Source organism: Coturnix japonica, chromosome 35, assembly GCF_054131305.1.
Source record: "Coturnix japonica strain WE chromosome 35, WE-NBRP24, whole genome shotgun sequence".
NCBI lineage: Eukaryota > Metazoa > Chordata > Aves > Galliformes > Phasianidae > Coturnix > Coturnix japonica.
Genome location: NC_140697.1, coordinates 4,520,607 through 4,547,507, shown reverse-complemented (window position 1 = coordinate 4,547,507; position 26,901 = coordinate 4,520,607). Strand labels below are relative to the sequence as shown.

At 45.6% G+C, this 26,901-nt stretch overlaps 1 protein-coding gene across 4 annotated transcripts; it reads left to right on the top strand.

The window, feature by feature from the left end:
- The first annotated feature begins 8,555 nt into the window (after positions 1-8,555).
- On the top strand, positions 8,556-19,063 carry LOC146755251 (myomesin-2-like). 4 transcript variants are annotated; one of them, XR_014938351.1, is made up of 3 exons: positions 8,556-8,924; positions 16,655-17,174; positions 18,883-19,056. XR_014938351.1 is itself a non-coding variant. In XM_085526299.1 (2 exons), exons 1-2 carry the CDS (start codon positions 8,714-8,716, stop codon positions 17,083-17,085), a joined length of 642 nt encoding a protein of 213 aa, XP_085382425.1. In that variant the 5' UTR covers positions 8,556-8,713; the 3' UTR covers positions 17,086-17,340. The 4 variants fall into 4 exon arrangements, 1 of the variants encoding a protein (XP_085382425.1); XM_085526299.1 differs by lacking the exon at positions 18,883-19,056 and having other exon boundaries at positions 16,655-17,340; XR_014938353.1 differs by lacking the exons at positions 8,556-8,924; positions 16,655-17,174 and adding an exon at positions 17,358-17,510 and having other exon boundaries at positions 18,883-19,063.
- Positions 19,064-26,901: the final 7,838 nt, after the last annotated feature.

Genomic DNA, 26,901 nt, shown 5'->3' with positions numbered 1-26,901 from the left:
AACGTACCAGCAATTGCGGCAGCCCATGTTATTAGGAGCCACGTCGCCCAGGGGCCGGATGAGCTCTCTCTGGAGGTAAGCAGTTCCAGGCGTTCCTTGTTGTTGTGCACAGAATTAGTATAGAGTGTGAACTCCTCGGGAATACTCTCATATTTTGTGTCGTAGAAGAAGGCTTTTGTTTTAGCTGTGCTGAAGCTGGGATTGATGTTTCAATGTTTTGCAGGTTGGAGACATCGTGTGCATTGTTGATATGCCACCAAAGGAGATGAGCCCCTTTTGGAGAGGCAAGCGTGGCTTTGAGGTAGGCACACATTTTTGACTAGAGAGCACAGCTTCAGTAGAGTCGGGAATCTCCAGTTGGAGCTGCTCTGCCTGCACAGGATGGCTTCTGGATGCAAACAGTTGCCCTGTGTCGGTGTCAGAGGACCTTCCCTTTGGCTCTGGGCTTGGGCTAATGCCCACCTGTCTTTTTGTTCTTATTACAGGTTGGTTTTTTCCCTGGTGAGTGCGTGGAACTCATCAGGGGAAAACTGCCCGAGTCCATCCTACATTCATTGCCAAAGCCAGGTGCGTATTTTACATTTGACAATGCGGGTTAGTAAAATGGGGTCTGAACGTGGCTTTCAGGGGGTTCATTAATGCCCGAGTTGAGCAAGCTTAGAAAGAGAACTGCATTAAGCTCCTTGGGCACCTCCAGGGATGGGGAAAATCCGTTCTTGCGTGTCTTTGTTGGGAACATGCTTTCTGTTGTTACGTGTTCTGTTGAATGTGTTGCACTCGGCCTCGTCCAACCGAGCCAGGGCTGAAATGAACTTGTTTTTTTGTTTTGTTGCGCAGAGCCAAAGAAACGGGGCAAGTTCATCTCCTGCCTTCGTTCCCTGTTGAAGGCCTGCCCCAGGAGAGCGAAGCAGCCTGAGCCTCCAACATTCTCGGGATCCATGTCCCTGCTTGACATCGTTGAGAGGTATTTAGCCAACAGGACTTGAGGGCTGAGCTGTAGGAATGGAAGCATCCTCTGCTGTTTGAAACAGAGTGCTTTTCTAAGCTGTGTTTCAGCAGAAACCAGGCATTGCCAGGAACAGGCAACTATTGGCAAGGGTTCGGTGCAGCTCTTCCCTCACCCTGCACCACGACTGACAGCATGCTCTGTTTTCTCTGCAGAATGAGTTCTCCCAGTAAGAGGGCAGAGTCAGCAGCTTGCAGTTGGCGTTCCTGCTTCTGCCTGGGCAAACCATCCCCTGTGGCCAAACGCCAACTGCAGAGCAGTGCCAGGGAGCCCTCTGAAGCTGAAGTCTTGGTCCTGGCAGGTAAGCATGCAAATCCAGCTTTCAAATCACTGCTTGTCAGCAACACAGGTAGAATTCATGCTTTCAGTGGGCTTGTACATCCTTCTGGCATTCAAGCCTGTGCCTGACATCTTCAGTTGACCCCTGTCTTTCCCAAATGAGTCTCTTGTCAACACAAGAGCTGGACCTGCACGAGGATCACTTTCAAGACAGTGACACTGTTGCTAGAAGCCTATTTGCTTCTGCCCACCATCACTGCATAGCCAAATGTCAAGAACCTGTTTCATGATTCATCTTGTGAAACTTTGACACTAACTGCTGTGCATCTACTCCTTCCTAGGTGACCCGAGCCCTTGTATATCTCCAAGACGCCAGGCATGTTACGATGCAGCATCCTGTGATTCCATCAATGAAGAACTGTTACTAAGCACAGGATGCTGCAGTTCAGATGAAAGCCTTCCGTATAACATCAGTTATAAAGAGAAGAATGCCATCATCGTTGAAGCTCTCGTTCATCCCATACCTGTTGAAGCTGCTGACCTGAGCCTGCCAGACTCCTCAGGCACCAGCCTGAACCGAGTGCCTTTCGAGGACAGCCCAGCCCAAGCACAGCACGAGTGCCCCGACAGCAGCACAACCATGCAGGCTCAGGTCAGCATTACAGAGGAGAAGCTAAACATCTTGGAGGGGGAGGTAGAATCAGGCCAAGAGTCCCAGGCTCCGGGCAACAGCACGACTTCTGAGACACTCTCGTCAGACAACAGAGAATGAGTCCCATCTTTCCTCCAGACCTCACACCCCCTCCTTTTTCCTATTGAATAAAGGCATGCTCGTGCTCAATCAACGCCTTGACTGAATTCTGAGTTTTCATTCGCAGAGATTGGGATGAGTACAAGAAACAGCAAGACAGCTCAGCTTGCAACGCTCTGGCTGTGGGGTGCGTGCAGGGACACTGTAACCATACAGGGAAAGGCTTCCACTGCTTCCTCAAGCTGTAGTCCAGCCCTGCTACTGCTCTGTGGCACAAAGCCCTGAGGGATGTTCCATATTGTTAACCTAAGTGAAGCCAGCTTCATGCACTGTGTTTTGTTGTTGCTGGGTGAGAGGGGGATGCACGTTGGTGAGAAGATGAGCATTGCTGGATCTGCCACGAGTGTCCCTTCTGCCTCTAAGAATATGTCCTAAGTAGGATGTGAACACTGCTGGCACTTCCTCATTGCACGTGCTTGGAGGATCTTCAGTTCTTGCACATTTCAGGATGTCTGTCAGTGACTACGAGGAAATCCTCAAGTACTAGGAATTCCATGAATCAGTTGGAACGGGTAAGTGTCATCTTTGTACAGAAACAGCACGCCTAACAGTCTGTCTCACCACTCTAGAATTAATCTGAGAATAGATTAACAGCTCTTGTCAGTTCTCTAAGTCAGGTTTCATTTGTATAAATTTGAAATTCGTTTTTTAAACCAGTTGGAAATTGTAATGTTATATTAGAGAAGAATTCACACTCAACTTTAAGCATCTGTGTTTTGATTTGTAGGTGGTTTTGCCAAGGTAAAACTCGGGCGGCATCTTCTTACTGGTGAAAAAGTTGCACTAAAAATCATGGAGAAAGTTACTGTAGGGGTAAGCCAAAAGGCATTTAAATATGATAATATCTTCTGTTGGAGTTGTGGAGTTCTCAAGAACACGGGGGCAGGTGGGATGGTACATACGAATGCAGCCTACTGGTCCCATTGCCTTTTGAAAGATGCTGTAGAGCTGGAAAAAGTTTAACAGAGCACCACAAATCTTGTTGCTGGTTGTTCAGAGGGCAGAATTCTCTGGCTTTAAAATGGAGGAAGTTATTACATCATTACATTACATTACATTATTGTTACATTATTACAGCAACTTTACCAAAATGCCAATGAAAATGCTGAATGTTTTACTTTTCATTTTTCACAGCTCTGTTTCAGAATTTCTATGGGAGTGATGTCAGTCATTGCTGAGTTGATGTTGAATTGTGTACTGTCCCATATGTGCTTGTTCTGTTCCACAGCAGTCAGATGTGGTACCTGGTATGTCACAGTAGTTAGCGATTTCATCGCTTGCTTTTATGGTCTCTTAAGGATGACTTGCCTCATGCTAAAACAGAAATTGATGACATGAAGAACTGAAGTCATCAACATGTTTGCCCATTGGTTCACGTAAGAGAGACATGAAAGAAATATTTATAGTCATAGAGGTAAGAAATAGTTTCTGCTTTCTGTGCTGTCTTTCTTACTTATCTTTCTCTGATACTCTCTAAATGCATTTTCAGATAACCTTATCTTACAGGGAAGCTGTTTGATTGCATTGTTTCTAAGGACCGCCTTTTGGAAGAGGAAGCTCCAGTCTTTTTTTGACAGACTGTTTCAGCAATTGCTTCTGTTCACAGTCAGGGTTATGCCCAGAGACCTCAAACCAGTGAGCCTGAACTGCAGTCAGTCTTCCATAAATAATAATGAATGTGTTTTTATTTTTCTGTTGGCAGAGAGAGTTACAGTACTCCACTCCATTCCAGTGGATTGCAGGAGAGAACTGAAGGGGGGAGAAGTAACACAAAGTAGAACTCATGGGTTGAGATAGAATTATGTACTGAGATAGAGAAAAGGATAATAGTTATGATGAATGCAAAAGCAATTGCTCACCACCTACCAATCAGTGTCCAGTTAGCCTCCTAGTAGTGGAAGAGATTTACATGAAGTTATACCCCCTTCAAAACTCCTTCCACAATATGTCATATAGTATGGAATATCCTTTGGCCAGTTTAAGTCAGCTGTCCTAGTTCTGTTCCTTCTCACTTCCTTGGGCTCTCAGCTGAGATTGACTGTGGCTCTGTACAACGCTGCCTGGCAGCAACTGTAAGCATCATTGCGCTATCTCCATTGTTTCTCTAGAATGAAAACGTAGTATTATATCAGACACTGAAGAAGATAATTCAGTCCCAGCTGAAACTCAGACAATAACTTGTGCTTAGGATTCTTTCCCTACAGGAAATGTTAGATATTTATTGCTATGTGGTACTGTGTTCTGTAGCTGAGCTGGATTTTGTTATCCTTGAAGAAGTATCTTCCTCTGAAAGGGGAGTAAAACATGATGCTCCTAATGAGCGGAGCAGAGACACAGATCTGATCTGAGTGTTGGTTTCACATTTTTGTGATGCTCTTTGCTGCAGTTTGTATCTCGAGAGAAGCCCTTGTGGTGTCAGTCTGTTGTGTAACCTGCTCTAGTTTTGTGCCTCAAGGAAGAGTGATCCTTTAAACAAATGGTGGCTGTACAGAGGGTATGGGGTGAGATGCATTCCTCTGGCCCCATCCAATGGATTTTCTGTCACAAAGATCATTCTCCCCAGCTTCTCTTCTCTGAGTGGGAGCTTCAGCCCCCTGCACAGGCTGGAGGTCATCCATAGAACTTGCTTCAGAGTTTGTTTCAGGTTGTTATCCTTCCTGGCCAAAAACCAGATACAGTATTGTAGATGTGGTGCAATGAGTGTTGAAGCAGGAATGACTTGTCCTGGTCTGGTTGTGCTGCTTTTTAATGCAGCTGATGATCTTGTTGTACTTCTTTTCTGTCAGAGCACACTGCTGGCTTGCATTCAGCCTGTGGTCTCTCACCACTTGTCCTCCTAGTCCCCAGGTCCTTTCCAACAGATACAAGCTAGTATTTCCCACCTGGGATATTGGAAGATGGGAACTTGCCAGCAGTCAGTGAAGATCTCTGAGACAGCGAGAGCGAGCGAGCTTTGAGTAGACTGGGAACCACTGTCTACAGCAGGAAATAAGAGAAGAGAAAAGATGTTTCCTTGGGCATTTGGGTGGAAATCATTCCTGACTGCTTTCTCATCCACCGGGAAAATCTGCTGATTGACAATTTGAAGCTGATAGACTTTGGACTCTGTGCAAAGCCAAAGGTAAGAGGATGTGTTAAATCAAATACAATGTGCCCCCAAGTAATGCATGTTTGACCACTGTATGCAACAGGGGCTTGTCCAAACAAACTCCTTAAAATCAAGCTGTTTCTGTGGCTGACATGTCATTGCATCTTGTTTGGATTGGCCTGAACTGTATGAGAGTGGTTAACAGATTGCTCAGAAGCACAGGTAGATAATTTTCTCTAGCTAGACTCCCTGTTTTTGTAGTCTAAGCTGTAGATAATCTTGTAGGTATATCACCTGTGTTATGCAAGGGTCTGTAATAGGAGCATGGGATTGGTGTGCCTAAGGAACCCTCTAAGGAACTGCATGTAGGATGAGATTGTGGATAGAATAAAATGACTTTTGCAGGTGACGTACAAATCCTGTGATTGCATATGCTTGAACTGAATTGTTTCTTGATCTTCAAACTGATTTCCAGAAGCCTTTATTAACATGTAAGATGGGTGCTGGTAAGAAAGAATGGGAAGACTGCCTTACTGATTCCAAGAGAATTACTTGTCCTCAAATGATTTTTCCTAGCCAAAGTTAGAGCCTCTCACAGGTAATCGAGACCAACAGGCTGTTGTTGCACAATCAACAGGCACAATCTAGATGATCAGCTGAGGAAAAGAAAGCATCATGCCAAGGGTACTAGATAAGTGAGCAGCTTGAGATCTGCACTTTCATGTGATACTCATGGTCTTAGACAATATTTGTTTAGTGAGGTCACATTGAATGAAAACAAAATCTAAGATTAATGAAAATATACAAAGGAGAAGAAGCCTCTGAGGCTTCTGAAGTGTTATGACCAGAAGACATAAACTCTGTTTTTGAAAGAGCAATTTGCTCTGTTAATTATCCATCATTTTTGTGCAGTCTGTTTTGTCAGACTTGTCTTTAGCTTCCAAGTTGTATGTGAAGACTTGTTTGCACTGTAATGCACAATGTACGAAAAATTGAGAGATGAAAATGTGAAGAGTTTTTCTATCTTTGATTTCATGTCTGGAATTTTGGAACCCACTACTTGCAGTTGTTAATCTGTCCAAACTGGTCTGGTTTGGAATACCCTCATCCTTCTTGAATCGCTCTGCTGTTAAAGGCAGAACAATTCCTACAAGTGCCATGGCCCCACTGTTGTTCTAATTCTTGTTTCTTTGTTTTCCACACGCTGCTTTTCAAGCCTCCTTTTTCTTTACAGTCCAAGTGAGAATTGCACTGTGAGGTGTCTGAACCTTGTTGTGCCTCTACATAAAGAGAACAGCAGCAAAGCCTGACAGGTGACTGTGCTGACAGCTCTCGTAGCCAGTAACACGTAACTGTGCTAAATCCCTTGTGATGGCTTTGATTTAATTTTTGCCAGTGAAATCCTTGTAAAAGGAACTGCAGCAGTGTGATGAGCTAAGGTGAAGATGCTGGTTTTAGTAGTGCTCTAAGCTGAGTGGAAGGGCAATTGAATGAGGGTTATATGCTTTCTGTGGACAATAAGGTTGTGGTGCTGTTGGGGTGGGTCCAGAGGAGGGGCCACTGTGATGATCAGGGGGTTGGAGCAGCTCTCCTATGAGGAAAGGCTGGATTGTGGCTCTGGGCAGCCTGGTCTGGTGGTTGGCGACCCTGCACATAGCAGGGGGTTGGAATTGGATGATCTTTGAGATCCTTTTCAACCCAGGCCATTCTATGGCTGTACAGTTCCATACTGGAACAAAGATAAAATGGTAACTATGTAAAACATGGAGTCAAACCTGTGTGATTTGTCCACACCAGGAGGTGAATAGAAAACAATTTGTAAGCTACAAAGCTGCTTGCATGAAAGGAAAAGAAAATAAAACTACAAGAAAAAGGGAAAACCTTTCTTCCTGAAAATAGGAAGAATAATGGACCTGACATGAAATTTGGGTGAAGCTGCCTGATTTTATGAAGCTATTCCCATTATTTTCTTGGTGCTGTGTTTCCCAAATGAGTGGTTTCTGGCTGTGCTGCAGCACCAGTCTGCATGTGAACATCAGCTCTATTCACCATCTGGGAAGATTAGGACTTCCCTTCTCCCACCAGCACCACTGAATTACAGTTACTCAGTGGTTAAACAAAGGAATCCTTAAAGAAGGGTTTACAGCTGTCGTGTTATCTGAAGTGCTTGGGGCATTCTGATGCTATTAAGCTCTATGTATTAACAAGTTCAAAAAGAAAAGGTAGGCATCTGATTGTTGTGACAGTTTCTAAGTGATTTGGAAAGCTGTACCACCCAACCACTCCTTCTGTTTGATGGAGGTGACAAAGCTCAGTTTAATTTCTGACTGCTGTTTAAATCCTGAAGCTGGAGCTGGTTCCTGGAGCAGAAAAAGCTCGGAAGCTGTCCCTCCTACAAGCAGGCACCTCTGAGCAAAATATGACATCTCGTTTTCTGATGGTAAGGTCAGGAGATCTGATTCCAGCGTCTAGCTTTCGGCTTCATGCTATGTTAGTGGGACCTTTGGCATCTAGCACTGACCAACAGCAACTGACAGGCTGGTAACAGTGCACCCCAAAACAGTTATGTGTCTATTTATGTTATGAGGGAAAATTGCACTGCATTGAGATTTCCTATTTTTACACTTTGCAGATCTAACTCGCTGCTGGAAGAATCCTGTACGCCTTGTTCACACCATTTTCAATGAGCTGGATGAGTCTGTTGTTGGCATTTTAATACCATTGACCAGGCAGGCAATATGTATGGAGTATTTGGCTCTCTCTACAGTCATGAATGTTTGAGTATCTTCAACATGTGGCTCATTGCTTCCATTTCAGGCTGCCCAGAGAAGCTGTGGGTGCCTGTCCTTGGTGTTGAAGGCGAGGTTGGATGGGTGATGGGCAGCCTGAGCTGGTTAGTGGGCAGCCAGCCCATGGCAGGGTGTTTAGAACTTAATGACCTTGAAGGTTTCTTCCAACCCAAGCCCTCCCGTGATCCTATGATTCTGTGATTTCATTCAGGTTTATTAAGATGAGTTGTGTTCTCCTAAATGCGCTGTTCTCCATATGATTATAATTGGAGTCTAGATGGATGACTTAAACCAGACTCCAAACTTTTTGATGGCCAAAATGAAATGAAATCAATCCTTTACTGTGTCAGTAGTCTGTAACTAGAGCCCATCAGGTAATTCCCAGCCTCCTGCCTGTATCAGTGGCTGCACACGGTTAAAAAGTCTGATGGGAATTTAACCTCTAAAATGTTCAGAAGCAACCAGAGGGTGAATATATTCACTATGCAAATACCTGCAGGAATAAGCTTGTCATGTATGTCCTCAGGTAGCACAGTAGTTAATGGTGGGACTCAGTAGGTCATGCTGAAAGTTGAGTCTGCTGATCTTGAAGGTCTTTTCCAGCCTACATGACCTTATGCTAATATTTCTGTATTTATTTCTGTTCAGCTCCCAGAAAACCTCCCACCCAGCCCCCAACTGACCCCGTGGTGAAAAATAAAACAGAAACCTCAGTGACGCTGGCATGGTCCCCTCCGAAGATGCAACGCCCCATTCCAGTCGATGGCTACATTGTGGAAGGCAATAAACTAACTGGCTTCACGTGGGTGAGGTGCCACGAGTCTCATGTCCCCGTCCCAGAGTTCACGGTGAGCAATCTGTCTGAAGTGGCTGATGATCAGTTCCGAGTGTCTGCAGTCAATGCGCATGGACAGAGCCCGTCTCTGGAATTCCCAGGGAGCGTGCACCTTGGTAAGCACAAAAACCCCAATGGAAATGGGTCAGTGTGAGCTGAGCAGCTGTGTTGGTTCCCTAAAGATGTTTCCTTTGACTTTAAGGATAGTAGTGCATTAACACACCAAAGGCTTTCCTTTATTACTAGTTCTCCTGTCAACCTCCAGCTACCACTAAAGTGATACAAGTTCTGTTTCTGTGACAGAGACATGAATATCCTTATCTTTTGATATCACACATGTGCAAGAGGCAGAACTTTCTGTAACAGATCTTAAGCATAGAAGTGCTTCTTCCAGCACTCATGCAAAGGGAGAAGTAGAAATGTACCTATGATTTAATCTTCCATCTCTAAATGAGATACCAGACTTGCATCTAAAGAGCATTAAGACATCCATGTTGTTCTTCCTCAGAACCAGTCCTGGCTGTGAAATCCCCCCTAACAGCTGGTGAAGCTGTACCTGGAGGGGATGCCATGTTTACTACTGATCTTACAACAATGTGTTGCAGCACTTGGTACCTCAGTGGTAAAGTCTTACAGGAAAGCGAGACCTGCATCATCAAGAGAACCCAAACTACTCACAGCCTAATCATAAAGAACATCACCAAGAATGATGGTGGAGCAGAAGTGAAATTTGTTGCCGAAAATGTTGATGTCAGCACCAAGATGAGAGTGAGAGGTATTTGCTTTGATCCTTCTCCTTTCCTCTTACAGTCAAGGCATAGTTGCTGTGATCTGATGATTAGATCTGGGGCTGCAGGCATTCACTGCCTGTACCAAATACCTGAAATTGCATCCCATGGACTGATGTGAGTCCTGGTAATGACCTAAACATGATAGCACAGAGTGTAGGGTAAGCCAGTCTACCCAGCTGCTTGGTATCTGAACCAGATTGCTTCATGCCAGCTGATGAATGTCTGCAGTTCACAGCTCTTGGCCAGTGCATTCAGTCACCAGGTTTGCCACTGCATCACCATAGAGCAGTACTTTCAGCTCCAGGTTCAGACAGCCTTTCTGATTGCACTGGAATAGTTTAGAAGTAGGGGAGCAATCATTCCAATAATATCTCTATCAATCAGCTTTGCATGACAAAATAGAACAAATAAACATTCATGATGGGAGGACCTGTTTGTCATTGGGTGGAAACCTCTGCAGAAGCATGTTTAGAGCATTCTTAATCAGTAGAAGGAGATGTTTGGTTGATTTTTACTTAGTAAATCCGGCAAGAAGACCAAATGAAATATCTTGAATTGCTCAGCAGTGACACAATGATGAGTGCAGGAACAGAAGGTGATACTTTTTCAGAGATGTTGCAGCAAACATTGACCACGTTAGCCTGATATCAATTGAAATAACGAGGCCTTTGCTCCTGACAGGTGCTGCAGTGAGATTTACCAATAAGAGCAAAGATGTAGAAAAGATCTGCGCTTGGCTGCGTGAGGAAGCCAAACTGCAGGCTGAGCTTTCAGACACAGGCGCTACTGTGGAGTGGATGAAGGATGGGAAGGAGCTCAAGGCCAGTGAAAAATATGAACTGCACATTGTGGGGAAGAAACACACCCTGAAAATTCACAACGTCTCAATGGATGATGCTGTAAGTTGTCAGTGCATCTGTGAGGGGGATAAAATGCATGAGTTTGCATGATGAGGCTCTTCATCATCTTCTGCTGGCTTGTCACCCTTGTTGATCCATGGAGAAACAAGAAAGGCCTAGAGTAGTGTATGCACTTTGGCATTGGAGAGCTTACTTAATTGCTTCTTCTCAAAGAACAAACTCCAGAGAGTCATGGAGACATCTCCAAACAGAATTGAATAATGGGACTAAATTGATGGAGAGCAGAACTTCCTGCCACGGCTTGTCAGCTAGTCTTAATTTTGCTTTTCTTCTCTCTGTCATGTTAGCATAATATTTCATACTGGCAGGTCTGCCCAAAGAATTAAATGAATTAGCTGATGGACGTTTCCATGTGCTTTGCACTGTAATGTGACTATCAAATGAGTAATCAATGCTGTTATTTTAAAATCTGTGTTGGCAAGCTGTAAGACAAACAGCTGCTGTTGGTAGCTTGGTTACTGCAGAATCAGCTTTCGTGTATCTCATAGATAGGGAAGAGACCCTTAAGGGTCAGCTAGTTGGACTCCCTTGCAATGAACAGGGGCACCGCAGCTCCATCAGGTGCTCTGAGCCCTGTCCATCCTGACTTTGAACATCCTCAGGCTCACAAATCTTATACCTATGCCACACACTCGCAGTATTTCACTATTCAGCATCACCACTTGTATCTTCTCTTGCTGTAAATCAGAGCGAGCTGGTAAATCATCTGCTGTGCGGGTCAGCTGTGTCTCTCCCATGGGCATCACGTGGCTGCTGGGAGGCTCTGAAGAGCTGCAGCCAGAGGTGTGTCACCCGCTGGGCCTCGTGCCCAAAGGAGCCCACAGGAAAGTGTTGTTGCAGTTTGTCATGCACTGCACTGCCATGAGACTTGACGTGCCAGACATCCTCTGACACGTGACCTCCTGCATCCAGGCAGGACATCTGAGACGTCTCCTTCAGCCTGACGTGGCTGCAGTTTCACACTGATTTTACTAAGGAAGGAGAAGGCACGTGGATGAAACTCTTTTCCTGCTCTTCTTGGCATTAGCTCATAGTACAAGTAAAGCACTGTCAGGTCAAGCCTGGAGGAGTAATGCTTGTCACTGACATGTTCCTGTTCAGGGTGGCGCTGGAGGGTAAAATAACACAAGAAATTGTCATTGAAATTCAATATCTGTGAAATTCAGCTGGCTGCATTCACAGAACCTGGCGTTAAGATCTGTTTTCTGGTTTATTTCTTGAGCCTATTTTCCATAACCCAGTCCTCATTTATGAACCGAAGCTCTACTGAAAACCTTTCGCTGTGTATGCTCATGCTGCAGTGCAGCTCTTGTGACCTTTAACAGCACATTCAAGTTCCTCTGATCACAGGATCCTTAAGGTTTAAGGTTTAATCCTTAAGATTAAGACCCTCTAGTCCGACTGCTCACCCATCTCCACCAAGATGCTCACCATCAGCTAGCTAAAAACTCAGCAGAGATGATAGATCAAGCCCAACACTGGATTTGGGATGGCTAGAGATTCCTAAGATATTGAAGGATTGCTTGCAGGTGGTGTTGGCTCAGGTATTCACCCTGCATCCCACCTCCCGTTCTGTTTGGTTGAGAATCATGCATTCTGCAATTTCACTTTGTAATTCAAAGCCCCTTTCTTTATCTGTTAAAAAACTGATCTAAAACAAGCCGAGAAGACTCCGTTGGAACTGGTTGATGCAGAACAAAGGCATCCCCAAAGGACAAGTTGCACTGTTTGATGAACATTATTGGATGAGAGCTAAGCTAAGATTTAAAAAGTTCTGGGGCTGTCTCTGAGCATCAAATACAGAGGAAGCCTGCATGATTCCCTGAGAATGGATACCTCCTACTTTGGTGTAGGGTGAAGGGAACACTAGCAGTAACTCCTATCACAAAATGTCACATGGCTCAGACAAAAAAGCCATCAAGAGGGCTTAATTAGGAGCACCAAATGGTCACAAGATGGTCTTAGGGCAGGGAAGTAATCTATCTACGTGACATTGATTGATGCTATTAGTTCTAAACAGCTTGACTCTAGAGGGACTGTTCTTCTTTGGTCACCTAGTTTTACAAGAATAGATGACTCCTGTCTATTACAATTTTTAACTCATTATTTGTTCACTGATGCCATAAATGTGCCTGGCATAGCAATTGGCCTTGTTATATTCAGTGACTGAAAGCAACAGTTGTTGCTCTAAGAAATGCAATGCTAAGCTAGGTCTGCCTGTAGCTGACAGCCATCAGCTTGCTCCTCAGGCAGGTTCTGTCTGGATGGAATGAAGGGCATGAAATACTGATGTGCTCTTCAAACGCTGCTTGTTAGCTTAGAGACAAAGTGTTGAATAGGTTTGTTCATGCATTGCAAACACGTTACTTATCTGCCTTCATTTTAGCTTCAGAAGAACGTGTGCAGAATACAGAATTGATTAAAAGAAATAAGAACTGTTGTTACCTCGATCTGGTAACCTGGAAAGTCAAGTCCCTTTGTGAATGTGTATCGACGGCCCCGACCAAGTCACAGCTGTTTGTTACACCATTATGGTGAGCGGTAAAATGGCGTTTATTGGAATGTGAGGGTCCCTTATATAGGTATCCAGTTTCATCCTTATCTTTTTTACATATGCATGACCCAGCAGGGGAGGGCCTATCACGTTACATCCCGAGGGTCCGATTTCGCCTAATACAACATCTCCCTCTCCCCATGCTTAACAAAACCATGCCCCGTTACAATGCAAGCGCCAATCCTAATCCTAGTATATAAAAGTGTTAGTACTTATATAAATTTTTGTGGTGAGTTATTTAAAAAGTGACGTAAACATGCAGAGGTATGTGGTGCAGTGTGTAATAATGTTAGTGCTTCTTTAGTTAGTATTTTCAAGGCATCTTGGGCTATATTATACAGTTCATCCTTCTGCTCAAAGCTTCTCATATATCTGCTGGAACTCCATTTTCTCATTCAAAGTCCTTGCACCTGTGCCTCTTGAGCCAGCAGCAGGAAATCTATTGCAGCTCTATTCTCTGTGACCTTCCCGCTCCCCAAGGACACGTATCTTGTCATTCAGGAGACGGTTGGCCCTTTCCACAATGCTTGTCCCTGGGAATTCCCAGGGATGCCTGTCGAGTGAGATATTCCCCAATGCTCCTTGAGTAGATCTCGAGATGAAGCACGAGCCATTGTCTGTCTTGATGTGTTGCAGCACACCAAGGACCACGATGGCAGTGGCCCAGTGTCGCTGAGCTGCAGGGGACTTAAATGTTAACATAACCATCACTCAATCAAAACCTTCACTGATAATACACTAAACAGAAGATTACATGTAACGTCATAATTTTTTGAATTGACATATACACACTCATTCAAGCATTCATTTTAGACAATTCTATAAATGAAAATTCCTAAGCTAATGTATTATTACTTATCGATAACTATGAGGTGGCAAACCACCAAAAGGAGAGAGAAGGAACACAATAGTGGTGAATGTGATAGGCAGTGCCTGCAGGGCGTCCCCTGCTTCAAAGTGCACTTTGCCTTTCTCACCCATCACAGATTCTCTCCTGTGCAGGCTTTTTTCACATGTGCTCCATATATGCATGGCCAGTGCATGATACAGAGCCCAGGTGGAACACCTGCTCTTAAAAGATAACAAACCACTATATTAGATCTCTCTACAATACAAACTACTCAGAAAAGTTATTGACAGCTATAGTCACTTATTTCTATTGTTACTTGCTTCACCCTTAGCTCCCTTCTTTTTTCTTTTAATTAGTAAGCTTTTTCTTGTTGACCTACTCCTACTATAGTTACAAAAATCATCAATGGGTAATAATTCTTGATGCAGTACAGAGTGAGATGCACCTGAAACTGTCAGAAAACAAATATCTTTGCACTGCTGTGTGCACGTTGCATTCAGCCCACTACGGGCAAAACTCATCCTGGGATCTTCAGATCCTGCTCTAGTAAAGCTGCCACCGTTCCATCCAACTCCACCACCACAATTCCCCCTCCATTCAATTTCAAGCTCCATCAACAAATTTGTCCAAGTCCCTACCCTAGTTCCCTCAATATGTATATTATTGGGAGAAAATGAAGGCATTCTTGCTCCGACTAGCAAGAGATACTTCTAATGTCTTGCTTTTGTCCCCATTCAGAAGTAACGATTTGTTTACTTTCGCAAGCGGCGGAGCCGAGGGGCGGGGGGTAAGCAGTGAGGGGGGGGGCAGCGCGAGGGTTTGCATTCTCTTGCTGGCACTTAAACTTCTCTGGCTAGAGCAGGTCACATTCAATATTTTAACTCACTGTTCTTCTGTAACCTTTTTCCCGTTTTTTTTTTTTTTTGTTTGTTTGTTTGTTTTTTTTTTTTTCACAATTCCACTACTCGAACCCTCAATTACACTTCCATGTAACATTAATAATTCCACTTCCATATAGCATTCATGTTTACACATCCCTATAACATTAACAGTTCCATACACCATTTGCATTTATACTTTCACATACCATAAACATTTAACAATCACAAAGACAGTGACAATAATCAATACAGTTTATCCTAAGCATTCTTCCTCTCCTCCAAGTTGTCAGCAGGAGTTTAACCGACTCCAACTCGGGCTGCCGTGGCTCGCTCGTCAGCTGGTCTTGTTTCAGCTTCAGAGACTCCACTCGAGCCCGGGGCCCCCTGACCAGGCCCCCAGTTAACGATAAAAAGGAATGCCTCCCTTATCTTTGACCAATCCGAGATTTGGTCGCTCTTGTTCTCCCCTCTCCCTCCCCCCAGGTAGAGCTGGACCAGTAGCCCACCCTCTTGGGGAAGGATTATTATGATTAGGAACGCCTCTGCCTCCGACCCCGCTGATGCGGATTGGCTTCCATCTTGGTTAGTCCTATCCACCCCGCCCCACGGGGCGGAACCACACCCACAACACATCCCATCTCGAGGAAGGGACCCATCCTCCCGCCCCTGCTCACTCCCCTTCCCCACCCCCAAGGATGGGCGAAGGAGTGCAGAAGATACCGGTTGCTTTGGATACCGATATGGGGCCTCAGAGGAAGGCTTCTCCTGGTCAAGAGATAAGGATGTGGAATGTGTGGAATGCTGCTGGACGGGGCCATCTGCTCGTTGTTCAGCCGGAGTGATGGGTGCGGTCGGGATGGCTCGCGCCACCTTGTCTTTGTCTTTCAAATCCTCACATCTGCAAGAGAAAAAGCCTCCCGACCCAATTCCCAAAGCAGCCCCAAGCCAAGCATTCCCTTCTTTCCGAGCCGCTTTCAATGCCCGTAGCACCAATGCCCACGTTTTGAGCTCAGAAGCTTTTTGCTCATTCATTGCGCGCTCAAAGAGCGAAAAAGTTAAAGAGTCCCACTTATTGTGATCCAAAATCACCCGAGGAGAGGAAAGCTCCCTCTCCTTTTCAAGACAACTGATGACGACTGCAATGTCCTTCTTAGAAGGCGTATCTTTCCTACCATAGTAGGTTTTACAAAGTTGCAATACTACTCTAATGACGGAATACATTTACCCAGAGACCTGAAGTCTTCCTGGTCTTCTACGAACTATCGGCCGTAGGATAGGCGCAGCGCTGCATTCCCCTTTGCACCCCACCGAGAGTGCTTCCACGGGCTCGAACCGTGGATACCGCGTCCGTCAGCGCGGTTTTAGCCATTGCACACTCACCTCCAGGACTTCGCCTCACACGGGGCACCATTTGTTACCTCGATCTGGTAACCTGGAAAGTCAAGTCCCTTTGTGAATGTGTATCGACGGCCCCGACCAAGTCACAGCTGTTTGTTACACCATTATGGTGAGCGGTAAAATGGCGTTTATTGGAATGTGAGGGTCCCTTATATAGGTATCCAGTTTCATCCTTATCTTTTTTACATATGCATGACCCAGCAGGGGAGGGCCTATCACGTTACATCCCGAGGGTCCGATTTCGCCTAATACAACAAACTGTCTGCATAGAACTTACTCTTTCCTTACACAGGAGAATCAAGCACACGTTTGTATGTGAGTACCTCCAGAGGTGAAACTCAATCACCCAAATGTAATGAGCAGAGACATTACAATCAGTTCTAACTGTATCTTCATGCTGTGCTGAATAAGCCTGAGTCAGGATGTAAACCACTTTCTATTTTTTTCTTCAGATGAAGCCATTAATGTTGTCAGCAAGCCCAAAACCACTTCAGAAATATCAGTCAGTCCTTCTGAAGACCTGGAGCTGGTGTGTGAGGTGTCAGCTGCAAGCGGAGCTGTCGTATGGAAGAAAGATCAAACAGAGGTGAAGCAGGACCAGAGGACAACCATCATCTCCAAGGGGACGCACCGCAAGCTCATGGTCAAAAATGTGACCCTGAAAGACCAAGGGAGCTACAGCTGTGAAACAAAAGATGACAAAGCAACATTCCAAGTGAAAGTCAGAGGTGAGAAAATGCTTGGAATCCCAGAGATAAAGGAACGCTTCATTTTGTGTGTCTTGCATTTGGAGGATCAACTGACAGCCTCTCTGGTGCAAAACATTTTGGCTATAGGACTTTCTTGGTCATCTAGTATCATAGCAACACTTTTCTACATGTGATTTACATCCAGGAATGAATTACTGCAACAAAGGGGAGTACAGCTGCGAGGCTGCTGGCTAGAAACTCACCTTCAAGATTCATGTAACTGGTAGGAAACACATTTTGGTTGATATTCTTTGATTATTCCCTAGTCTGGCTGTGGAAATGTCTGTGTGAACGTGTCCTCTTTATTCTGCCATGAAACTGTTTTGAGAAGGATGAAAAGAAATGCTTACAAACGTGCAGCTAAAATGATTATTTGTTTTTAACAATATTTCATCCAGCTCTTCCCCTACAATTACTTTTATCATCAGCTGTCCATGGATGTCCAACTGTGATTTGTACAATGTGCAACACTGCTCTACCAGTTGATATTTCAACAGTACTATTTACACAGACGTCCTTTTCTGCTCCAAATCCACACCAGCCATGGGAGAGGGAGTAGGTGAGCATCTTCCTCCATTAGCTTGATCTAAATCTGACAGCTTCATCCAATCCAGGGCTTCTCCAAGACCTTTGAAAATTCTGTTACTGTTGAGGAGACAGCAGGCTTCTGGGCTTAGGTTAGAATATGGTGCCCTGTTGATGGGTCCTGAGAGTGTCCAAGCCTTACATAGAGAAAACCATCACTGCTCTTAAGATGTTTTGCAAGCAGGTGAAACTTGATTGAAGTGTGGCAGTGATGCTTTCTGAGATCTCTGGCCCCTAGTTTTTCTAGGCTTTTTGTTTGCCTCTTAAGATACAGTGAGCTGCTCTTAATTGTGGCTGTGTCCTTTGCCACGAGCATACCTCTGAACACACAGTTATTTTGAGCTCCTCTTCTTCCAGTGGCTCGGATGAGCAATTCTGAGAGATATGCAGAATGGGGATGGCTGTGCTGCTGCTTCCTTTTCTGTCTTAGCTGTGGTTTTCCCTTGCAGGGCACAGTTCTCTGCCTGGGCCCAAGTCTGTGTGGGTCTCTCCATCCACAAAGCTGCTCACCGTGCAGGCGGCACAGGCTGAGAGGAGAGGCCAGAGCAGCTCTCCTGTTGCAACACGGAGCAGCAAGATACAAGTGGAGGAAGGGCCTGCAGCTGTACTGAGGAACTTCAACGCAATCATTGATTTTCCATCTGAAAGATAAAGAAAGAGGAATTCCCTTTCCAGCCCCTACCATCATTGTTCGGATGATTTTTATTGGTTTATTTTTTGTCCATTATATCTTTGAGGATTCAACTAACACACAGTTGCCCTATGGCCTCAGTGGAGCCACACAAGGTGCCTTTCCTTCCTGGTTGGGCAGGCAGTCACAAGATGCAGAAAGCCATGCTGGCGTCTATCCTGTTCTGTGCTGGCTGTACATGGAAATCTTGGGGTTTTCCAGATTTCAGGGCCATGTGCCTGAAACCAATTGTGCTTCTCCTGTAAGCAGAGCTGTTGGTCAGACTTGCTGGCACTAGAAATTAAAGGTGGCAGTGAGCTGAGGCCGAGGAGGTGTTAACGTAAGAGTCAGGGATGCTTTTGAACTTCCCTTATAACTGTACGGTTCCTCAGAAAGCAGTTACGCCTGCCAGCTCCTTTCCTGTCCGGCTGTGGAGCCTTTGCTCACATGCTCCGAATCTTGCTTGAAATCATTGAGAGGAATGTAGCCAGCAGGACTTGAGGGCTGAGCTGTAGGAATGGAAGCATCCTCTGCTGTTTGAAACAGAGGGTGTTTCTAAGCTGTGTTTCAGCAGAAAGCAGGCATTACCAGGAACAGGCAACTATTGGCAAGGGCTCAGTGCAGCTCTTCCCTCACCCTGCACCACGACTGACAGCATGCTCTATTTTCTCTCCAGACCAAGTTCTTCCAGAAAGAGGAAGGAATCACCAGCTGGCAGTTGGCGTTCCTGCTTCTGCCTGGGCAAACCATCCCCTGTGGCCAAACACCAACTGCAGAGCAGTGCCAGGGAGCCCTCTGAAGCTGAAGTCTTGGTCCTGGCAGGTAAGGGTGCAAATCCAGCTTTCAAAACACTGCTTGTCAGCAACACAGGTAGAATTCATGCTTTCAGTGGGCTTGTACCTCCTTCTGGCATTCAAGCCTGTGCCTGACATCTTTGGTTGACTCCTGTCTTTCCCAGATGAGTCTCACAAGCTGCTTGAAACCTGCTTGACAGGCAGCACCAAGCCTTTGCCTCCTTGGACAGTGAACGTTTGACGCTAAATGCTGTGTATCTACTCTTTCCAGGTGAATCGATCCCTTGCCAATACAGGAACCCACCAGCAAGTTGCAATGATGCACGTTGTGCTTCCATCAATGGAGTGCAGTTAGGATGCATGAGTCACTGCAGTTCCAAGGACAGCCTTCCAGGTGACAGCAATGATGGAGAGAAGGATGTTTGACCTATTCAGTTTTGGGCCCCTCCCTGCAAGAAAACCTTGCGGTTCTGGAACGTCTTCAGCTACGAAGGTAGTGAGGGGTCTGGAGCACAAACCTTACGAGGAGCTGCTGAGGGAACTAGGATTGTTCAGCTTGGAAAAGAGCAGGCTCAGGGGAGACCTTATAACTCTCTATAACGTCCTGAAGGGAGGTTGTAGTGAGCTGGGGTTTGGCCTCTTCTCTCGTGTGATCAGTTATAGATCTAGAGGGAATGGTTTTAAGCTGTGCCAGGAAAGATTCAGGCTGGACATTAGGAAATATTACTTCCCCTAAAGGGTATTCAGGCATTGGATAGCACTGCCCAGGGAGGTGGTGGAGTCACCGACCATGGGAGTGCTCAAGAAACGTTTGGATGTTGTGTTGAGAGGTATGATTTATCCGGGAAGTATTGGTAATGGTTGGACCAGATGATTTTGTAGGTCTTCTCCAACCTTGATAATTCTGTGATTCTGAGCTGAGAAACTTTTCTTGCTCAAGTTCTGCTTCCAAGCTTAACCACCTACAATGAAGTTGATGTCGTTTTTCTGGTAGCCCTCAAGACAGTGTCCGCATTTACCCAAAATCAGGAGGTAACCAGCTGCAGTGAAGTGAGCGATTTCAGTGCCTATTTCTGATGGTGGCAATGAGTTCAGAGGTCACACTTAATTGACGGTGCCTGTTTCCATTCTGACAAAGGATGTAGTTGCAGCTGACTTCCCGAGGCTGCCATACGTGGTGGTGACGCAGCCTTGGGCTTGTGCGTTTGCATGACTCCCACCTTTCCTTTCTGTGTCTTGCAGGTCAGCTGGTGCTGGAAGCGGCCGGTATCTGAGTAGGAATGAAGGTGAGTGCAGGAGCAGCTGCTGAGGGGAGGAAGGAAGTCCATGCTAATGAGCTCTGTAGCATCTGCGGGTACGGAACACGAGGAGGCAGCAGTGATGCAGGGGGCTCCCCAGCAGGAAGCTGTCTGATCCAAATGCTTGCTGAGAGTTTGGAAGCCCAAGCCCTTATGGTCTCTGTAAGGGTGGCTAGTAAAAAGATGTTAACCAAGATGGTGGTAAATAGTCAAAGATTATTAGCAAAGGAAAACTGACCAATGTTGATGCCTTGACCAGAAAGCTGAGGCAGTCTCAACTGGGGAGCAGTCTCCAAGAGATTCTGCCTTAGTGGTGGTCAGCCTTTAAATGAGGTGAGGTCTCAGAAGAGGTGCAGTCGAGGTCCACCCCTTCTGGGAGCACAGCTAGATTACTCTCACCTGTGCTCCCGCAGCTGGCCCAACACTTGCCTCAGCTGATTAATCAGAGGTTCAAGCTGTGATTTCCCATACAGTCTCTAAGCTGAAGGCAGCATCTCCTTGATCTGATGGTGGTGTGCCTGAGTGAGGGAGTGATCCAAGCTGGATGCAAAAGAGTCATCTTAATTTCTCTCCTATTTTACTTCAGATGACACCTATTGGGTGTTGGTTTCTTAAAATTTGGATCTAGGAGGTGGCCTCTCCCTTTGCTTCTGGTGAAAGCACAGATGTGCAGCAGGAGTAGAAGACAAAGAGGTTTTCTTGGTGACAGCAACACCAATTATTTGATTCAAATGTAGAACTGTGATGAAGATGGTGAAGAACAGATCCGCCTCAAAGACATGCTTGATCACATAAGGAATGAGCATGTGATCCAAGACAGTCAGCGTGGCTTTAGCAGGGGAAGGCCATGCCTAACCAATCTGGTGGTCTTCTATGATGGAGTGACGGCATTTGTGGACAAAAGAAAGGAAACTGATGTCATTGACCTGGACTTGAGCAAGATCTTTTACATGGCCCTCCACCACATCCTTATCTCTAAACTGGAGGGATGTGGATTTGACAGGTGGACCACCTGGTGGATAAGGGATTGGTTGAAAGGCCACAGACAGAGGGTGGTGATTCATGGTTCTGTGTCCAGGTGGAGGCCAATAACAAGTGGTGTCATCCAGGAGTCTGTCTTGGGACCAGTGCTTTTTTACATGGTTATCAGTGACACCAATGATGCAATGGAGTGCACCCTCTGCTGTTTGCTGAGTGGTGGGGCTGATGCAGTGGAAGGAAGGGATGCCATTCAGAGGGAGCTCAACCGAGAGGTTGGCCTAGGTGAATCTAATGAGGTTCAACACAGCAAAGTGCAAGTTTTGCACTTGGGCTGGAGGAATCCCAGGCATCTGTACAGCCTGGGAGGAGCAGTCCTTAAGAGAAGCCCCGCAGAGAAGGACCTGGGGGTCCTGGTGGATGAAAAACAGAACGTGAGCCATCAGCGTGCTCTTGCAGCTCAGAGAGCAAATGGTCCCCTGGGCTCCATCAGAAGAGGGGATGGCCAGCAGGGACAGGGAGGCGATTGATCTTCATGATCCTTGAGGTCCCTTCCAACCCGGGCCATTCTATGATTCTGTGATTACACTCGCTGTCAGAAATAACAGCAGCTGTACAGAAGCTTGTTTTTTCTTTCTTTTTCTGGCTTTGAAGGAGAAGGGGTGGAGCAAGGGGAGACCCACTGGTCATTTGTCACCTCATGAACAGGATGGATTCTGCATTGACTGTGAAAAACCTGGGCTAGTAGCATGGGCATGTTTCAGGCTGGACTCTTCTTTTGCTGCTTGGTTTCCTTTTGGCTACAGGGAGACAGCTGTCTAAAGGTGTGTTTTCAAACCCACTCTCCAAAACCATGTTTCATTGTTGCAGGTGGTTCAATGTGCTCTTGCAGTGCAGATGCTGTAGTTTGCTGTAGAATCTGAATGGTTTCTGTTCCTAGGGGAGGACTGGGAGGAGGTAGTGAGAAGAGAATTCAATGCCTAAGGGGAGGGGAGATCGGGGATTGGTGGGAGAGGGAGCCAATAGGAGGGAGAGAGGAGTTGGGCGCAGGGTGATGGTAACACCCCTTTGTGATGTCATAATGCCCCTTTGTGACGTCATAATGCTTCTTTGTGATGTCATAATGCCCTTTGTGATGCCATAATGCTCCTTTCTGACATCACGATGCCCCTTTCTGACGTCACGATGCCCCTTTGTGATGTCATAATGCCTCTTTGTGATGTCATAACAATCCTTTGTGACGTCATGATGCCCCTTTGTGATGTCATAATGCCCTTTGTGACGTCATAATGCTTATTTGTGATGTCATAATGCCCCTTTTTGACATTATAGTGCCCCTTTGTGACATCATAATGCTTATTTGTGACGTCATAATGCCCATTTGTGACATATCACATCTCATATCGCCCCTTTGTGATGTCATACTGCCCCATATGAAGTCCAGGCAGAGTCAAAACTTATGGACCTGCACGAGGATCACTTTCAAGACAGTGGCTCTGTTGCTTCAAGCTTATTTGCTTCGTCCTGCCGCCACTCTATTACCAAGTATCAGCAACCTCTTGCATGATTCAACTTGCAAACATTTGACACTAACCCTTGTGTTTCTGTGCCTTCCTAGATAATTCGAGCCCTTGTCAACCCCAAAGATCCAAACCAAGTAGTGATGTGCAGTGTGTTTCCATCAATGGAGAGTTCTTATTAAGCACAAATCGCTGCAATTCGGATGACAGCCTTCCACATGGTAACAGTGATGGACACAAGGGGCTCATCCACGTTCATGCTCTCATATCTCCTGGCTCTGCTGAAGCTCCTGACCTGAGCCTGCCAGACACCACAGTCACCTGCCTGGATTGTGACCCAGCGCCTTTGCAGTGCTGCCCATCCCAAGCACAGCCCGAGTGCCCCAACAGCAGCACCACCATGCAGGAGCAGGGCAGCATCAGTGAGGTGAAGCTGAGCATCTTAGATGGGGACTTAGAGTCAGGCTGCCAGTCCCAGGCACCAGGCAGCAGCACCAGCTCTGAGCCACTCTCATCTTGACAAGAGGAGTCCTATCTTCACCCTTGACCTCTCAAGCCCTCCTGTCTTTTATTGAATAAAGTCACTCTCATGCTCAATCATCGCCTTGGCTGCATTCCGAGTCTTCATTCACAGGGATTGGGATGAATGCAACAAACAGCAAGGCAGCTCAGCTTGCAATGCTATGGCTGTGGGGTTCGTGCAGGCAGAGCTCTGGGTTCCCATTTTGCATGGCTTTGGGATGTCAGCAGCAAGATCTCTACCATTTTGTATGGCAGCAAATAATATCTAGCATCCAGGTTGCTGCTCATGATAATCCCAGTCTTCCTGGCTGTCGCTTTGTGATACCTTTCAAAGCCTTTAGATACTCTTTGATGCCTTGGCTGCTCCCTAACACCTCTGTCCTCCTGCCATGTTGACTCATGTCTCCCACTTTGAAGCTGGCTTTGCAGATCATCTCCAGCCCTGTCATCATCACGCTGCAGCAGGAGGTGCTCACCTGGCCCAGTGTCTGGCAGTGCTGCTTGTTCTGCAGATGAGCAGCTGCCTCCTCATCTCTTCAGCTACAGTAGTTTTTCTCAGGGCAGTTAGATGCAGTCATGCTCCTCTGAATTTGGTGTGTTAAATCCATGCTGCGTGGCAGCAGTCAGTGCAATACAAAGGTGTTCTGTGTGCCACAGCATTTCTCCAGGGGCTGCCAAAGGTAGAAGCACAACACAGCACCATCCTTCTGACAGTAATGTCTGTGAGTGTTAGACATGTGAGCACTGCATCATCCCCAGCGTGTCAGTGCTTTTCCACACCAACCTGACTCTCACACTCTGCACTGAATGTAACTCTGCTCTTGTGGAGACAAATGCTTTCTGTCACATCCTCCATCCCTGCAACCATTTGCCGGTAGGCAGCTCTTGCAGAAGAATCAAGCAGCAGAACCTTTTGCTCACCCTACAGCATGCAAATGCTATGAAAGCAGAAATAACCTGGCATGCTCTGGGTCTGCAAGGCTGCACAGATGGGAGAGGTAGATCGTGTTTTTGCAGTGGAAGTTTCCAGTATTTTCAGTACATAGTGTAGGCCCTAACTGAATGTATAACCCTCTTGTAAAACAGCTGTATAAGTAGTTTTTCCACCAAGAAAGTTGCTGAACAGAGTTAAGTTCAGACTGGGGGCATTCTGACATGGGTAGAATTGAGACAAGCACAAGATAAATACGCAGGGTGGGTAGAGCCCAGCACAGCACAGAATGAATGTACTGACTTTTGGAAACATTGCCCTTCTCTCTCCGCAGAAAAGTACAAGGCAGACCTAAAAACAAGAGGTTGGTAATTGACCTTATATGGAAATGAATCCTAGCAACAGTCTGGAGGAGTGTGTGAGCCTGAGATGCTCAACCAATGAGAGCCATGAGAGCATCACCTGCATTGGGTTTAGGGCATAGAACAGAATTAATGTCACTGACTGGTGTGCAATTTCTCCCTTGCCAACAGGGGATGTGCGCGCAGTATTGCAGTAATGAATAAGCACTGCTGCTATCGCTGCCAGCTTTGCCTAACTAGAAATCTTTGACTTTGAGAGTTTCTCACACAAGGGGAGAGGGTAAGAAAGTAAAGAGGCACAGAAAACTAAGGGAAACTGCTCTTCTTTATCTTATCTATAAAAATTGATACAATTGATGCTGTCGTGCATTTTTTTTTAATTTTTTTTTTTTTTTTTTTTTTGCCAGTGTCAGTTAGATTGTTTTAAAATATCCACACACCAAAATCTGACTACCAAGCAAATTTAATGAAAATGAAATGAAGGTGAGTTAGCGGAAAGCACAAGGCTCTAGCAAATTTACAGGCAGTCACTGCACGAAGAGGTAGATCTGAGTTGCACATTATATGATTCCCACAAAGATTAATGAAATCTGAAGCTTTCAATATATTTCCCCTATAATCAAAAGAGAACGGATCCCCAGGGTCTGTCCCGCAGACGTTCTTTCCGTGGTCTCTGCTGCCACCTGCTGGCCAATACTCGGAACTGCCACTGTTGGGCGTTTGGTGCCGCAGGAAGCACAACGCAGATCTGAGTTCTGACCGGTCTACGCAGCAAATCCGCCAATCTTTATTGCGATAAGCCCTCCACATGGCATTGCACACGCACTCGAACACGCAACAGGCACAGATTTCTCCTAACTCCTCGAGGAGCAGGCAAGCAGAACAACTGAGCGCAGCACTGCTTGTGATTGGGCCACCCCCATCATAGAGATGAGTGTTAGATCTTTTACCCACCCCTGGCTTTTTTGGCTACAAGGGCACACTGCTGGCTCATGGTCAATCTGTCGTCCACCAGGACGCCCAGGTCCCTCTCAGCAGAGCTCCTCTCCAGCAGCTCTTCTTTCTGCTTACACAAGGAAGATAGTCTTGTCAATGCAGAGAAATGAATCACAGAATCACAGAATGACCCGGGTTGGAAGGGACCCCAAGGATCATGAAGCTCCAGCCCCCCTGCCTGGAAGGGCCACCAAACTTCCATGTTTACTAATGAAATAAATGAAATAAATGACAAAATTTCCTTTCAGAGAGTTGCATTCACACCTTGACTTAGGTTTGTACAGCTTGGGCATTTGGTCAGACGTGTACTGAAGTCAGGTTTTTCTTTGATTGAGAAAGCATTGAACTAGTTCCTCATTGATGTACAGTTCCTTAGAAATGGAGTAGTCCCCACTTCAGACCAGCTCCTACTGGATCCCATTTCCTGAGAGTCCCACAAGAAATTCTGGAGGAATCAGTTTGCTTTCTAATCTACCAACTGTCTGATACTTTCAACACCTTGAATAAATTGCCAGTTGCTGACTTGTTTCTTTTTGTAAATCTGTTGATGCACGCACAAAAAATGGATCAGAGCACGGGGTCTTATCTGGAGATGGGAAAACAATTGGATAAACAGAAAATTGTTTTTTGCAAGTTTTGCAGATCTATAAGTGGCTTTTCAAGAGATTGTACCACTTCTGCACATTGATTGTCTGACAGTTTCCCTATGATTTTACTTAAAAATGAAGAAGCAATGAAAAGCTCTGTGCTCTGTGGGTGTGCATGGCTGGCTCTGCCCTTCTCATAGAGGAGAAAATCAACATTTTCACCCCTGGTTCCTACACTTAGATAAAATCCCCTCCACTTACCTGCAATTTTCCTATGTGTGGAAACAGCCTGACCTCAGATGGGGTGAAGCAGCTTCTATTTGTCCTTTCCCATTATTGAGGGAATAATCTGTATTCTTTTATCGTAAGAAGAAAGGAAATTTTGGATGAGGGAAGTACCTACAACATGTAGAGACTCTTAGGAAACAGAAAAATAAAAATAATAAAAAAAAAAAAACAGTATCACAAAGAAAATCTTGAAAAGAGCCAAATAATAAGGGAAAATAGCTGACTGCTGCAGGTGCACTTTGAAGACCCACAACAGAGGAAGCTGAGGTCTCTCCTTCTTGTCCCTTCACTGTTTCTCAGTGTGCCTCATTGTGCCCAGGCGATGGCTTTTTTTATTATTTTACTTCTGTTATTACAGCAATTCACCTGCCAAAGAATTTAATTTGCTATGGAACTATATAGAATATCAGAGGAAAGAC